This window comes from Phyllostomus hastatus, unplaced genomic scaffold (genome assembly GCF_019186645.2).
Source record: "Phyllostomus hastatus isolate PE091 unplaced genomic scaffold, TTU_PhHast_1.1 phas_scaffold_1674, whole genome shotgun sequence".
NCBI classification, from domain to species: Eukaryota; Metazoa; Chordata; class Mammalia; order Chiroptera; family Phyllostomidae; genus Phyllostomus; species Phyllostomus hastatus.
This window is the reverse complement of record NW_025334011.1, coordinates 14926017-14943661: the sequence shown is the minus strand read 5'-3', so window position 1 is coordinate 14943661 and position 17645 is coordinate 14926017. Positions and strand designations below refer to the sequence as shown.

The following is a 17645-nucleotide window of genomic DNA, read 5'->3' as shown; positions in this document are numbered from 1 at the left end:
AAATGGAAAAGCCAACATACCCTTGTTGTCATGCAGATGTCTGTCCTATCAGCTGAGTTTAGAGAAATGTTCATGTATCTGTCAAGTTTTTTCAGTGTGTCTAGCAAATTACTGTCTCCAAAATTATGTTCAAAATGGCAGAATATTCAAAAAGAAATTGGCAGCAGCCTTGGGATATATTATCTTTAACTTTATCTCACTGAGTTTATCTCATGAAAAATTGAACCTCTTAATTATTCTTAAGGCCTATGAAATTTTATGTTTATTTACCTTATAATGTTTACAAGAGGATATATAGGATTCTTCCCTTTTTCTTTATTTTATACTTAGGATCTACATAGTTTGGTAGTTGTTTTATATAATATGCTTGACCCTAGAGAAGAATATATGAGGACCCAAGTAATATCATTGGCCCTAAGGCATTGAAAAAATCTAGTTCCATTTTAACATTTTCTTGTGTTCTCAAGTGGTTGTGGGTCACAAAACACCAAGACTCCACTTGAGGAACATACAAAATAAAATTTTAAATACACAAATTTAAGCATGAATGTATATTTTCAGGCTTGCTTGTCCATCTTTCCTGATAATGCCCTCTTATCTTTTGTTATGGCATATGGGTTATGAGAAAGGATTATGGGACATAACACATGGACATAAGGAGAAGTAGTTTCACTTTTATCGAAAGGTACACCCTAGCTGGGCTTGAGATGTTGTATTATTTGCTTGACACCAGAAGACATAAAAAGGTTAACTTTTGAAAAGAGATAGTCTCCTTTTCCTCTCATCTTTCTTGTCCTAAAGCAATAGTGAAGACATACCAAAGGTAGGAAGAAGCTGCCCTTTTCATTCACTCTCCATTTTTCTGATAGCATTCTTTCCTGATATCTATATACTCTATGACCATGATTAATTACACAAATTGTGAGACCCAGTACAAAATAAAAATGTGGTGCTCCTTCGTTAAAAATTATCAAAAATTTCAAGATGGCAAAAGCAGAACATTAAACCAAGCTTGGGATCCTTCTAAGCACAAGGCCCTGTGTGACTCCACATGTAACATGTCCAAGAACTGACTCTGTCTACCACTCGTTCATTAAGGCATCCAAATTGTTGTTTTAATGGTTTTAGAGGTCTTGGAGATCTAAACCCATATTCAAACTCACAGTCATTGCTTTAACAATTGATAATAATGCTTGTAGTTTTCATCTCTTGGGGAAGAGACTCTGCCCATTGGGGTTTAGAACTCTTCTTATAATTGTCAATGAAATCATATAGCTAATGACTAGGACTGAGGGGTATGTGGTGCTGGAGGTGGGGCTTTATTGGATGGCCTAAGAGGTAGTTCAAGGTGCTTGACTACCAAAAAGAAAGTCTATTTTGGGAGCAAATTAATATTCTCTTTTCTCTATGTCTATACATTCTTTTCTTCTACTTTATTTTAGCCTCTGAAATTATGTTTAATATGAGGTAGCATTGCTATTATCTGTGCATATTTGATATTTATAAACAATAAAATAATTTTAGTTAAATTACCTGTTAACATTATTAATATTAAAAAGAGTGATAAAACCTACTGGGTGGTAGAGTTTTTTCCTTTGAATGTTTCTTCAGGAAATCCTTTGGAGAAGGAACTTCAACTTTTGGTGGTCCCATAGTTTTCATTGCAGTTTTAGATTTTTGCATGTCCTCCTTTATAGCTGTCTTAAAAATTGATATATACCTAAAATTATAAAAAGTTGCAGCATTTATATTTCTAGTAAAGTTATTTAAAGTTTAAATTAAGATATACATTTCTAATTCATAAAACTCTAAATTCATTTGGAGACAGCCATAAAGCATAATTATCTGAGCCCTCCTCACATTTAGGCTCGATTGAGGATGTTTTGCCCTAAGAAAGAGGTGCCCAGGTAAAGATGTCCACAGTATTTCCTTATTATTCTTTCAATATCTGAAGCACCAATAGTGATTTCACCTATCTCTCTCTCTCTCCTCCTCCTCCACCCTCCTTTTTTCTAATCAGTCTGAGTAGGGGTTTATTGAGTTATAGGGCTCTCCTCAAAGAACCAGCTTTCAATTGATTTTCTCTGTTTACATATTCTCCATTTCAATTTCTGCACTAATCTTTACTATTTCTCCTCATTTTGGGTTTAGTTTGCTTTTCTTCTTTAAGTTTCTAAGGTGTAAGTTTAGATATCTGGCTTTAAATATTTATACTTCCCTATTAGAAGTATTTAAAGCTATAAAATTTTCTCTATGCATTGTTGATAACTGCATCCCACAAATTTTGATACACAATGCTTTCATTTTCATTAAGTTTAAAATACCTTTTTAATTTCCTTCTGGTAACTTTGTTGACTTAGGAGCTTATTTAGATGTTTTGTTTAGTCCCCGAATATTCTGGGATTTTTCAGCTGTCTTTTTGATTTCTAATTATTTTTCTATTGTGGTTAGAGAATACTCTTTGTATGATTTCAACCCTTTTAAATTTTTTGAAAATTTTTTATGGCAAAAAAGTATGGTCTGTCTTGGTAAATACCCTATATACACTTAAAAAGAAAGTGTACTTTTTAATGTTGGCTGGAGTGTTCCATAAATGACAATTAGGTCAAACTGGTCAGTAGTGGTTTTTTTGTTTGTTAATTTGTTTTGTCAGTAGTGTTTTTAAGTGCTCTATTGATTACTTAAATCTTTGGTTATATTTGTAGATTTGTCTGTTTCTTCTTTCAGTTTTATCAGTTTTTGCTGTATATATTTTTGACATTGTTAGTAGTACATAGTATTTAGGATTACCATATCTTTTTAAAAGCCTGACTACTTCATCATTATAAAATAATAACTTTTAAACCTATAAAAATTTTGTATTCTAAAATCTTCTCTGTCTGATATGAACATAACCACTCCAGCATTCCTTTGACTTTTGGTAACATAGTATTTTTTCATTGTTCAACCTTTTACTTATTTGTGTCTGTTTGAAAAGGTTGGGGTTTTTTTTTGAGATTAAAGAATTTTTATCCTTTATAAGAATCTCTTTTACTTGGCATGTGTAGACCATTAACATTGAATGTGATTTATTAAATGTACACATTTAAATTTTCCACCTTGCTCTTTATTTTCTATATACCCTATTGTTCATTCTTCCTGTTTTAAAATGCTGCCTTATTTTTGGTTTTGTTTGAATTTTTTAAATTTAAATTTGTGTTATTTCTAAGATTTACATGTTTAACTTATCAGCCTATATTCAAATAATATTATATCACTACACATATAAGAACCTTACAAAGAATACTTGCATTTGTTCCTTCCCCAATCTTTGTCCTAAAGTTGTAAGGTACCTTATTTCTATGTGTTATAAAACTCATAATCATTGTGATTATTTCCCCTTTAAAAAGCTAAGTAATCATATTTTAAATAAAATTTAAAAGAAAAATATTTGCACATATATTTCCCATTTTCATTATTTCAGTGTTTTCATTCTGTTATTTGTGTAAATCCAAGTTTCTAACTTACACTCTACCCTTTCTTGTACAGTAAGAATGTTTTAGCCCATAAGTATGCCTTCCTTCTTTGCACAAATATAGCAAAAAAAGGCAACTAGACCACAAAACAAATATCCACTAGAATTGTCAGAAAATCAAGCTGAGTGGAAGTCCAGCAACCAAAGATTTAAAGGCGGCACATTCATCCAGATGGGTAGGAGGGGTGGAGACATGGAGTGGCATGGAGAGGAAAAGAGACACAGAGAGGGCTGAAGATGTGGATTGGCATGTAGAGGCATGGAGATGGGAAAGAGTGGCCCCACATCCAAGCAAGGTGGATAAAAATCAGGAGGGATACCTAGGAACAACAGTAATAGCATAATCAATAAAATATATTTTTAAAAGTAAAATTAAAAAATAGCATCCCCCTAACTTCCCCCAAAAAGAACACTTTAACTTCTGACTTCTGTTGTTTCTGATGAAATATTACTATCATTATTTCTTCCTCTATATGTAGTGGGTTTTCATCCCCTTGGCTACATTTAAGCTTTGTTTGTTTATTTCTTTATTACTGGTTTTAAGAAATTTGATTGTAATGTCCTTTGCTATGGTGGTGTATTTCTTTTTTTACTTTATTTTATTTTAATTGTTGTTCAAGTAGTTTTCTGTCTTTTACTCCCATCCCGGCCCACCCACCCAGCCCTCTCCACATCCCTCCCATTTCCATGCCCCCTAGTTTTTGTCCATATGTCCTTTATACTTGTTCCTGTAAACCCTCCCCCTTTTCCCTGGAAATTCCCCTGAAATACCCTCCCCTCTTCCCTCTGGTCACTGTCAGCCTGTTCTCTATTTCAGTGTCTTTGGTTATATTTTGCTTGTTTCTTTGTTTTGTTGTTTAGGTTCCTGTTAAAGGTGAGATCATATGGTATTTGTCTTTTACCGCCTGGCTTATTTCACTTAACATAATGCTTTCCAGTTCCATCCATGGTGTCACAAAGGGTAGGAGCTCCTTCTTTTTCTGCTGCATAGAATTCCATTGTGTAAATGTACCATAGTTTTTTGATCCATTCATTTACTGATGGGCATCTAGGTTGCTTCCAGCACTTGGCTATTGTAAATTGTGCTGCTATGAACATTGGGGTGCATAGGTTCTTTTAGATTGGTGTTTCAGGGTTCTTAGGATATAATCCCAGCAGTGGAATTGCTGGGTCAAAGGCAGATCCAGTTTTAGTTTTCTGAGGAAATACCATACTGTTTTCCATAGTGGTTGTACCAGTCTGCAGTCCCACCAACAGTACACTAGGGTTCCCTTTTCTCCACAACCTCTCCAACACTTGTTTGTTGCTTTGTTTATGATGGCCATTCTGACTGGTGTGAAGTGGTATCTCACTGTGGTTTTGATTTGCGTCTCTCTGATAGCTAGCGATATTGAACATCATTTCATGTGTCTCTGGATCCTTTGTATGTCCTCCGTGGAGGAGTGTATGTTCAAGTCCTTTGCCCATTTTTTAATTGGGTTGCTTGTCTTCTTAGAGTGGAGTCATGTAAGTTATTTATATATTTTTGAGATTAAACCCATGTCTGAGGTATCATTGGCAAATATGTTTCCCCATATGGTTGGTTCTCTTTTTATTTTAATACTGTTTTCTTTAGCTATGCAGAAGCTTTTTATTAGGATGAGGTCCCATTTGTTTATTTTTTCCTTTATGTCCTTTGCTCTAGGGGACATATCAGTAAAAATGTTTCTGTGTGAAATATCTGAGTTTGTCCTGCCTATGCTCTCCTCTAGGACTTTAATGGTGTCACGGCTTATATTTGAATCTTTTATCCACCTTGAGTTTATTTTTGTGTATGGTGTAAATTGGTGCTTGAGTTTCATTTTTCTTTTCTTTTTTTTTTCATGTAGCTGTCCAGTTCTCCCAACACCATTTGTTGAAGAGGCTATTTTTACTCCATTTTATGTTGTTACCCCCTTTGTTGAATATTAATTGACCATAGAGACTTGGGCTTATTTCTGGGCTCTCTGTTCTGTTCCATTGGTCCATGTGTCTGTTTTTATGCCAGTACCAGGCTGTTTTGATTACAGTGACCTTGTAATACAGTTTGGTATCAGGTATTGTGATCCCTCCTACTTTATTCTTCTTTCTCAAAATATTAGCAGCTATTTGGGGTCATCTATGGTTCCATATAAATTTTTGAAGTGTTTGCTCTATGTCTGTAAAATATGCCATTGGTACTTTAATAGGTATTGCATTGAATCTGTAAATTGCTTTGGGTAGTATGAACATTTTGAGGACATTAATTCTCCAGTCCATGAACACGATATATCTTTCCATTTGTTTGTGTCTTCCTTGATTTCTTTCTTCAGTGTTGTGTAGTTTTCTGAATACTGTCTTTTACCTCTTTGTTTAGTTTTATTACTGGGTATTTTGTTTTTATTTTTGCTATATTGAATGGGATTTTTTAAAATTTCTGCTTCTGTTGTTTCATTGTTGATATACAAAAATGCTTTTGATTTTTGGATATTGACTTTGTATCCCGCTGTTTTGCCAAATTCATTTATTAGGTCGAGCAGTTTCTTAGCAGAGTCTATAGGGTTTTCTATGTACACTATCATGTCATCTTCAAACAATGCCAGTTTTGTTTCCTCCTTTCTGATTTGAATGCTTTGTATTTCCTTTTCTTGTCTGATCATGGTGACTAAAACTTCCAATACTATACTGAGTAGAAATGGTGAAAGTGGACAACCTTGTCTTGTTCCTGATTTTAGTGGAAAAGATTTTAGTTTTTTCCCATTGAGTATGATGTTGGCTGTAGGTCTCTTATATATGGCCTTTATTATGTTGAGGAATGCTCCTTCTATTCCCACTTTGCTGAGTGTTTTTTATCATAAATGGGTGCTGTACATTTCAAATGCTTTTTCTGCATCTATTGATATGATCGTGTGATTTTTGTCTTTGCTTTTGTTTATGTGATGTATTACATTTACTGATTTGTGAATATTGAAGCATCCTTGCTTCCTTGGGATGAATCCCACTTGGTCATGGTGTATGATCTTTTTAATGTATTGTTGGATGCAGTTTGCCAATATTTTGTTGAGGATTTTAATGTCTATGTTCATCAGCAATATTGGCCTGAAGTTTTCTTTCTTTGTTGTGTCTTTATCTAGTTTTGGGATTAGGATGATGCTGGCTTCATAAAAAGAGTTTGCGAGTCTTCCATCATTTTGGAGTAGTCTGTGAAGGATGGGCATTAGTTAACTCTTCCTTAAATGCTTTGTAGAATCCTCCTGTGAAACCATCTGGTCCAGGGCTTTTGTGTGTCGGGAGTTTTTTGATTACTGCTTCAATTTCATCTGCTGTTATTGGTCTGTTCAGGCTTTCTGATGCTTCTTCATTGAGTTTTGGAAGATTATATTGTTCTAGAAATTTGTCCATTTCATCTAGGTTTTCAAATTTCTTGGCATACAGTTCTTTGTAGTTATTTCTTACAATCCTTTGTATTTTTGTGGTAGCAGTTGTAATATCCCTTCTTTCATTTCTGACTGTGTTTATTTGGGTCCTCTCTCTTTTTTTTCTTGATGAGCCTGCTTAATGGCTTGTCAATTTTGTTTACCTTTTCAAAGAACCAGCTCCTGGATTCATTGACCCTTAGAATTGTTTCTTTAGTCTCTATGTTATTTAACTCTGCTCTGATCTTGGTTATTTTCTTCCTTCTACTTGCTCTGGACTGTCTTTGTTGTTGTTCCTCGAGTTCTTGCAGACGTAGGGTTAGGTTGTTTGAAATGTTTCTATCTTTTTTAGGTAGGTCTGTATCGCTATTAACTTCTCTCTCAGGACTGCCTTCGCTGTGTCCCGTAAGTTTTGGGTTATTGTGAGTTCACTTTTGTTTGTTTCCAGAAACTTTTTGATTTCTTCCCCAATTTCATTCTTGACCCATTCATTGTTTAATAGCATGCTATCCAATCTCCATGATTTTGAGTGTTTTGGGGTTTTTTTCCCTTGGAGTTGTTTTCTATTTCAGTCCCTTGTGGTCAGAGAAAATGCTTGGGATGATTTAAATTTTCTTGAATTTCTCGAGGCTTGTTTTGTGTCCTGTCATGTGGTCTATCTTTGAAAATGTTCCATGTGCATTTGAAAGGAATGTGTACTTAGCTTCTTTGGGATGAAGAGCTCTATATATATCAGTTAAGTCCATTTCATTTAGAGTATTGTTCAATGCCACAATATCTTTGGTGATATTGTATTTGGAAGATCTGTCCATTTTTGACAGTGGGCTGTTAAAATCCCCTACTATAATTGTGTTGCTGTCAATATCTTCCCTGAAATTCTCTAAGATTTTCTTCATGTATTTGGGTACGCCTATATTGGGTACATATATATTTACAATATTTATGTCTTCTTGGTGGATTCTTCCCTTGAGTATTATGAATTGACCTTCTGGGTCTCTCTTTATGGCCCTTTTTTGAAGTCTATTTTGTCTGATATGAGTATTGCTACCCTGGCTTTTTTTTCCCTGTCTGTTTGCCTGGAAAATTTGTTTCCAGCCCTTCACTTTCAGTCTGTGTAGGTCTTTTGTCCTGAGGTGGGTCTCTTGTAGGTAGCATATGTGGGAATCATGCTTTCTTATCCATTCAGTTATTCTATGTCTTTTGATTGGAGCATTTAATCCATTTACATTTAAGGTTATTATTGATAGGTACTTATTCATTGCCATTTTTGTACCTGTGTTCCCCCCCTTCCTTCCTTTCCTTAAAGTAGTCCCCTTAGCATGTCTTTCAGAGCTGGTTTGATGGAGGTGTATTCTTTTAGATTTCTTTTGTCTGGGAATCTCCTTATTTGACCTTCTATCTTTATTGAGAGCCTTGCTGGGTAAAGTAGCCTTGGTTGCAGGCTTCTGGTTCTCATTACTTGGAATATTTCTTGCCATTCTCTTCTGGCTTGGAGCATTTCCATTGAGAAGTCAGCTGCTAACCTTATCGGGACTCCCTTGCATATTCACCTCCTGTTTCTCCCTTGCTGCCTTCAAGATTCTCTCTTTGGTTTGAAATTTTGCCATTTTAATTATGATGTATCTTGAAGTGGGCTTCTTTGTATTCCTCTTGATTGGGACTCTCTGTGTTTCTTGGATTTGTGTGACTTTTTGTCTCATCAAATTAGGAAAATTTTCCATCATTACTTTTTCAAATAGGTTTTCTATCCCTTGCTCTTCTTCTTCTCCTTCTGGTATCCCTATTATATGGATATTATTATGTTTCATATTGTCTTGCATTTCTCTTAATCCCTCTTCATTTTTTCTGAGCCTCTTTTCCTTTTCTTGCTCTTTTTGAGTTTTTTCCTACTTTGTCCTCCAGCTCACTGATCCAATCTTCTGCTTCATCGATCCTGCTTTTGATTCCTTCTACTGTGTTCTTCAGTTCAGATACTGTATTCTTCCTCTTGTCCCTTGTTGATAGTTTCTATTTCCTTTTTCATGTTGATATAGTTTGCAGTGAGTTCATTGTAGTTTCCCTGTAGTTTCTGGTAATTCACTGTGAGTTCATTGAGCTTCCTCATAACCATTGCTTCAGACTCAGTATCTGATAGTTGAGTTGCCTCTATTTCATTTGGCATTCTTTGTGAGGCTTCCTCCTTTCCTTTCCCTTGGGGATTGTTTCTTTGTCTTCCCATTGTTTGCGAGACTCTTCTTGTTAGCCTCAGTTTCTTAAATTGATCTGTTCTGGCTCCCTGGGTTTATGGTGTGAACTTCTGTGGTAGAATACCTGTGAGATTCAGTGGTGCATCTCCTTGATCTTCTTATCTCACTGTCTTGGGCTGTAGTTTAAGTTGGCTCTTTGTTTGTCTTTGGGTTTTGATTGTTGTTGGGTCTTTCTTTTGTGTGTCCTTCCCTCCAGCTGGTTAACTGAGGAGGACAGAGTGACCACCACCTCTTGTATTTTGTTGTGCTGGTGAGAGCAGGTTGTGTTGAAGCTGGTTCTTCTGTGTATACTAGGTTTTGAGGATTCTCTCTTGCTGTTGTTCAGTTGTTTGTTCTGTGTAATTTCTCCACTATTTAGTTGTATTTCCAGATAGGTCTTGGGTTGAGTTTAGTGTGGCTTCCACTCCCTCCTTCACCTTCTTCTGTTGTTATCTGTTGGTGGTTCCTTTGTTGCTGGGTTTCCTCTTCCAGCAGATATCCTGGTATTCACAGCTTCCACCAACTCTTTTTTGTGATCAGTTGGAGGGGTAAGGGAAAATGGTTTAAGACAGTAAGAGAGTATTCTATGATATTTACAGTAGCAGCCAGTAGAGAAGAGATAGGAGATCCTTTGGCTATGTATAGTGTTAACAGTGATCTTCCAGCCAACTAGTCACTTTTTAGAAAGGATGGAAAGAAGATAAGACTCTTGTTGGGGAAGGAAGGATTGTGAGTTGGATCTAGAAAGCAGTGAAGTTGTGGGAGGTCAGAATCTGAGGTAAGGTGAGAGTAAAGGATAGTAAATATGTGTAGTGTGTAAGAGAATAGAGTTCAGGAAAACTTATAGTGAGCTAAGATCTGGGTGGGGTGTTGTGTAGTATTTACAACTATATGGAACAGCTATTATTTACAATAATATTAGGGCAACAATCATATGACAGAATCTATGGGATCTGGATAACAAGAATAGGGAGTATAGAACCTTGAGTAGTGTGCTAATAGAACATAAGTGAAGTGAAGGACAGTAAATTAGCAATACACTATGAATGAAAGAACAGGGGAAACCTGTCATATGATACAATATAACCAGCCAAGCAAAGAAGACTAAACAGAAAGAAGGGGAATACAAAAATATTATGAAAATAAAAGATGTAAGAATAATGAAAAAATAATACAAATATGCAATAACTTGCAGGTTCTCTGTAATAGCAAAGTGAAATTTGTCTCACTGTCTCGGCTGTTGGTATGCCCCCTCTTTGGGTCCAACTCTGGTCTTTTCACAGTTCCAGGTTTTTTTTGTCTCACATCTGGTTTTTCAATGTCCACTACAATTTTTGATCTCCTATTTTCATATATGCTGGGGTACTGTTGGCTGTTTGCTGTTCCTCTGTAGATCGGCTAGGTTTTTTTTCCATGTGTAGGGGCATTGGAATCTGCTCCCTCCTACCTCACTGCCATCTTCCTCGTCTCTGGTGGTGTATTTCTTCTTTTCCTTCTCTTCCTCCTTCTTCTTCATGTGATTCTTGGATTTATGAATTTAAGGATTTCATTAAATTTGTGAAAATTTTGGCCATTATTCAAATATTTCTTCTGTTTACCCATTTCTCTCCTCTCCTTGGATTCCAATTACCCTTTTGTTAGGCTGCCTTATGCTCTTTACTGCTCACTGATTCTGTTTTCCTTTTATGTTTTTCCTCTGTTTCATTTTATATTGTTCTATTACTATGCTTTCAAATTCAACAATATTTTCTTCTGTAATGTCTTGGATGCTCTTAATCATATCACTAGTCTATTTTTACTTTAGACATGCTATTCTTTATCTCTATAAATTAGATATAGGTCTCCCTGGTCAGGTGGCTCAGATGGTTAGAGAGAGCATCATCCTGTGTGTCAAAAGCTTGCAGGTTCCATTTCTGGCCAGGGCACATACCTAGGGTGTTGGTTCAATCCCTGGTCAGGGTGCCTAGGGAAGGCAACCAATCAGTGTTTCTCTTTCACATTGATGTTTCTCTTTCTCTCCCCACCCCCTTCCTCTCTCTCTAAAATCCATAATTAAAAAATCCTAGGGGATCCAGTTGGTGTTGGAGTAGGTGGAAGCTACACTAATGACTTACCAGGATAAAACTGGAATTACAACTAAATTATAGAAAAGTCATCCTGAATAACCAATTTAAGACTACCTGGAGAGAAGCCTTATAACCAAGGACTTACAGAAGAAACTACAGCACCACCTCAAGGTTGGCAGGAGGTATAGAGGTGCTAGAGAGCTGGCTGGGTTTCCATGGGTGGCAGCTGAATTTCCAGAGGGATATTTCAGCAATTAAGAGGGTTCCTCTGAGAAGTATGGGATTAAAGACACCAAGCCAGGCACCCCAGCCTGAAGTACCAGAACCAGGAAAGGTATCCACATAACATCTGGTTGTGAAAAGGAGCAGTGTGTTTTTCTACTCCAGGGAGAGATTGCTAGAGATGCAGCCACCTTCTTAAAAGACCAATGCACAAAATTTTGTTTGCAGGCACTTACCCAAGGTTCCACAAAAGTGAGGGCAGAGTAGACTAGAACCATGTGAGGAGAATCTGGGGTTGGTGGCTCTGGGGAGGGAGCTGAAGGAACAACCACCAGGATCCTTGTGCTCAGTCATTCCCCATACTTCAGATGCCATCTTTCTCAGGCAGACCATTCCCCTCCTTGTGGCAATAGCCTAGAAAAAGCAATAGCCCCATCCCCAGGAATGCCTTTCACCTCATCCTGTGGTGTCAAAGCCCTATGAAAGAGCATAGCTAAAGCCTCTTTGAATGACTAAGCCTAACAGACATGCTACAGGCAAAAGTGGATATTTGGGTGCTTTGAGACTTTAACTGACACTCCCAGGTCTGGTGCTGGTAAAGGCCAGCCTGGGTGTGCAGCTTGGTTCTTTTAGCATGTTCCCAGGCCTAGCAGAGGTAGTCACAAACTACGAATCACTGACAGATCCAAATAGGTTGCCTAGGGTTAGTCATAGGCAGCACTGGACATAGGTCTGAACCATTGTCTTTGCAGACATACTTAATACATAGAAACAAACAAAAAGAGGCAGCCAAATGGGAAGACAAAGAAACAGGTACCAAATGAAAGAACAAGAGAATTCTTCAGAAAAGCTAAATGAAATGAATGTAAGTGATTTATCAGATATAGAGTTCAAAGTAATGATTATAAGGATGCTCAACAGTATGAAAAAAACACACAGAAACCATAAAAAAGTACCAGTCAGAAATACAGTACAATATGTGAAATAAATAATACACTGGAAGGAATAAAGAATAGGTTAGATGAAGCAGAGGATTGAATCACTGATTTGGAAGACAAGGTAGAAAAAAAACTCACTGAATCAGAGCAGCAAATATAAAACATTTTTAAAATGCGGATAGTTTAAGGAACCTTTGGGACAACATGAAGTATAATAACATCCACATCATATGGATACCAGAAGAGGGGAGAGAACAAGGGATCAAGAATCTATTTGAAGAAACAATGACTGAAAACTTTCATAACATAGTAAAATAAAAAGACACACACGTTCAGGAATCACATAGAGTTCCAAACAAAGACCTGAAAAGGCTCACACCAAGACATCATTAAAATAGCAAAGCTTAAAGACAAGGAGAGAATTAAAGATGCAAGAGAAAAATAGGTAGTTAGCTACAAGGAAACTCCCATATGAATGTCATCTGATTTTTCAACAGAAAAATTTTAAGACAGAAAGGAATATCATAAAATATTCAAAGTGATGAAAAGCAAGGACCTACAACCAAGGCTATTTTGACCCAGCAAGGTTATCATTTAAAACTGAAGGAAAATTAAAGACCTACCCAGATATGAAAAAGCTAAAGAAGTTTGTTACCACCAAACCAGTATTGCAACAAATATTAAAGGGCTTGCTTGAAGAAAGAGAAGAAGAGTAGGGGAACAACAATAAAGGAAAAAGAGTTTAAAAATAAAATGGTAATAAATATATATCTATCAATAATCACTTTAAATGTAAATGCCTTAAACATACCAATCAAAAGATATAGAGTAGCAGAATATATAAGAAAATAAGGTGCTGTCTTCAAGAGACCCACCTCAGAATGAATGATACATACAGACTAAAAAAGTAAAGGGATGAAAAAAGACATTTCATGCAAATGGAAAGAAAAATAAAGTTGGGGTAGCAGTACTTGTACCAAAGAAAATAGACTATAAAATCAATGCTACAGTAAAAGACAAAGAAGGACACTACATAATGATAAAGAAAATAATCCAACAAGAGGATATAAACCTTGTAAACATGAATAAAACCAACATAGGAGCACCTGCATATTTAAAGCAAATCTTGATAGACATAAAGGGAGAGATCATCAGTAATGGAGTCATGGTAGTAGGGTATATTAACACACCATTCACATCAATGGACTGATTTTCTAGACCAAAAAATCAACAAAGAACAGCAGTCTTAATGACACACTAGATCACATGGATTTAATTGATATCTTCAGAGCATTTCACCCCAAAGCAGCAGAATATACATACCTTTCAAGCACACGTGGGGTATTTTCTAGATGGACCACATCTTAGGATATAAAAGAAGTCTCAAGAAATTTAAGAAGACTGAAATCATATCAAGCATCATTTCTGACCATAATACTATGAAACTAGAAATCAATCACAAGAAGAAAAATGAAAAAATACACAAAGATGTGGACAATCACTAAATAACATGTCAATAAACAACTAATGGATGAACAATGAAATCAAGAAATCAAAAGATACCTTAAAACAAATGAAAATGAGATAACAACTCAAAATCTGCAGACACAGGGTAAGTAGTCTTAAGAAGGAAATTCATAGCATTACAAGCCTATATGAATGAAAAGCTCAAATGAACGATCTAAATTTATACTGAAAAGAACTAGAAAAAGAACAACAAACAAAACCCAAAGTAGAAGAGAGGAAATAATATAGATCAGAGTAGAAAAAAATAAAACAGAGTGTAAAAAACAGTACAAAAGATCAGTGAGCCCCAAAGCTGATTATTTGGAAAGATAAATAAGATTGACAAACTAACCAGACTCATCAAGAAAATAAAAGTGAGGACCCAAATAAATAAAACCATAAATGAAAGAGAAGTAATGACTGACACTAAAGAAATACAAATGATTGTAAGAAAATATTATGAACAATTATATGTAAACAAATGGGACAACCTGGGTAAAAATGGATAAATTCCTGGAAACTTAAAATCTTCCAAAACTAAATCAGAAAGAATAAGAGATTCTTAGTAGATAAATTACTAGTGAAACTGAAGCAGTAATAAAAAAACTCCCAACAAAATAAAAATCCTGCACAAGAAGGCTACACAGGTGAATTTTACCAAAAATGCCAAGAATACCTCTCCTCAAACTATTCCAAAGAATTCAAGAAGTAGGAAGATGTGCAACCTATTTCATGAGCAGGCATTATCCTAATTCCAAAGCCAGATGAAGATTCTAAAAAGAGAGAAAATTATAGGCCAAATTTCTGATGAACATAGATGCTAAAATCCTCAACAAAATAATAGCAAACTGAATACAGCAAAACATCAAAAGTATCATACACCATGATCAAGTGGGATTTATTTTGGGAATGTATGGTTGGTATAATATTTGCAAATCAAGAAATGTGATATACTACATAAATATAATGAAGGATGAAAACCACATGATCATATCTATAGATGCAGAGAAAACATGTGATTAAATCTAGCACCCATCTATGATAAAAACTCTTAGCAAATTGAGAATAGAGGAACAGTCCTGGGTGGTGTGGCTCAGTAGATTGAGCACTGGCCTCTGAACCCAAGGGATGCCAGTTTGATTCCCAGTCAGAGCACATGTCTGGGTTGCAGGACAGGTCAGGTCCCCAGTGGGGGCTGTATGACAGGCAACCACAGATTGATGTTTCTCTTCCTCTCTTTCTTCCTCCCTTCCCCTCTGTCTAAAATAAATAAATTAAATCTAAAAAAAAGAATAGAGGTAACATAACTCAACATAATAAAGGCCATATATGACAAACCCACTGCCAGCATTATAGTCAATAGGCAAAAACTACAAACATTCCCCTTAAGATCAGAAACCAGACAAGGATGCCACTTCCACCTCTTTTATTCAACATAGTACTGGAAGTCCTAGCCACAGCAATCAAACAAGAAGAAATAAAAGACATCCAAATTGGAAAAGAAGATGTAAAACTGTCTTTATTTGCAGATGACACGACACTGTACAGAAAGAACCCCAAAGATTACATTAAGAAACTACCAGAACTGATAAGTGAATTCAGCAAACTACCAGGATACAAAATTAATATGCAGAAATCAGAGGCATTTATATATGCCAGGGAAATTAAGAATACAATCCTATTCACAATTGCTTCAAAAACAATAGAATATCTAGGAATTAATTTAACCAGGGGTGTAAAAGACCTGTACTTGGACAAGTATAAGATACTGAAGAAAGAAATTAAAGAAGATACATATAAGTGGAAGTACATACCATATTCATGGATAGGAAGAATTAACATCATTAAAATGTCAATACTACCCAAACCATTATGGATTCAATGCAATTCCTGCAAGGAATGCATATTCCTTGCATTCAAGGAATGACATATTTCATAGACATATTTCATAGAACTAAAACAAATATTTTATATGGAAGGAAGCACAAACAACCCTGAATAGCAACAGTGATCTTGAGAGAGAACAAAGGTGGAGAAATAATGCTACCCAATATCAAACTATACTACAAGGCTATAGAAATCAAAACACCCTTGGGTACTGGCATAAAAACAGACACATAGATCAATGGGACAGAATAGAGAGGCCAGAATTAAGCACATACCTTTACAGTCAATAAGAGGAGCCAAAAACATACAATGGGCTAAAGATAGTTTATTCAATAAACAGTGTTGGGAAAATTGGACAGATATGTGCAGAAAAATGAAACTAGACCACCTTTTTACACCACACACAAGAATAAATTCAAAATGGATCAAACACTTAAATGTTAGGCCCAAAACCATAAAAATCATAGAATAAAGCATAGGCAGTACAACCTCGGACATTGCTTATAGCAATATTGTTCTGATATATCTCCTCAGGTAAGGGAAACAAAAGAAAAAACAAATGAGACTGCATCAAACTAAAATGTTTTGGTACAGCAAAGGAAGCCATCAACAAAATGACAAGACAACCCACAGAATGGAAGAACATATTCACCAATACATCTGATAAGAGGTTAATATCCAAAATTTCGACCATCTTATACAACTCAACACCATAAAAACAAACAACTGAATTTAAAAAATGGGCAAATTACCTGAATAGACACTTCTACAAAGAGGACATACAAATGGCCAATAGAAATATGGTAATAAGATGTTCAATGTCACTAATTAACAGAGAATGGCAAATTAAAACCACAGTGGGATATCAACTCATACCTTTCTGAATGTCTATCATCACTAAATCAAAAAACAACAAGTGCTTGTGAGGATGTGGAGAAAGAGGAACCCTTTTGCACTGTTGCTGGGAATGCAAATTTGTGCAGCCACTGTGGAAAACTATAGAATTTCCTCAAAAAATTAAAAATGGCACTTCTGGTCAAGATGGCGATGTAGGCAGATATGGCTCACCTCTTCACACAACCACATCAAAATTACAAGTAAAATATAGAACAACCATCACTCAGAGCCATCAAAAACAGAGTTGAATGGAAGTCTGACAACTATGGAATTAAAGAAACTACATCCATCAAGACTGGTAGGAGGGGTGAAGACACAGTATGGGCTCACCCACTTTCAGTGGATAAAAATTTGGGAGAGATATCTTGGGACCGAGGAGTCCCAACCCCACACCAGGCCCCACAGCCCAGGGTTCCAGTGCCAGAAAAGTCCCCACAACTTCTGGCTGCAATACCAGCAGGGATTGAGTTTGTGGAATAAACTTCTGGAGACCCAAGCAGTTCCTCTTAAAGAACCCACACATGGACTCACCTACTCAGACTCATTTCTTCTGAGCTCTAGCAGTAAAGTAGCAGTTTGAAACACACCAGTGGCATAAAGGTGGAACTGAAGTGTCTGGTATCCAGGCAAGCAGAGGCCATTGTCCCTTTTCTGGACCCTCCCCCCCAAATCCCCCATCCCCCACACACAGAACCTAGAAGCTGGTACAATATTTGTGACTCCATCAGCCCAACTAACACTGTTTGACCCGTCTTGGAAGTCCCCAGAGACTCTACCCCACACAATTTATTGGCCCACCCAGGCTGCTTTTCCATATGAATGGTGGGTCTTGGCTTATTCTTCACAACTTCCTAAATCCTCTCAAATAAGCAACAGCTGGCCTCAGTGAGCCTCAGGCCTGGCACTAGCAGCAGCCAACCTAGATTCATAGCTAGGCTTCACCTGGGAATCTCTAACTCCAGCACAAGTAGCAGCCA

The 17645-nt window shown here is 36.3% G+C and overlaps 1 protein-coding gene across 1 annotated transcript in view; it reads right to left on the bottom strand.

The window, feature by feature from the left end:
* The window catches only part of ENKUR (enkurin, TRPC channel interacting protein), a 43819-nt gene that overhangs the window by 15705 nt on the left and 10469 nt on the right, over positions 1 to 17645 (bottom strand). The window contains exon 2 of the mRNA XM_045858082.1: positions 1575 to 1720. Coding sequence (XP_045714038.1) covers positions 1575 to 1720 — 146 coding nt within the window. The remainder of the gene's footprint in view (positions 1 to 1574; positions 1721 to 17645) is intronic.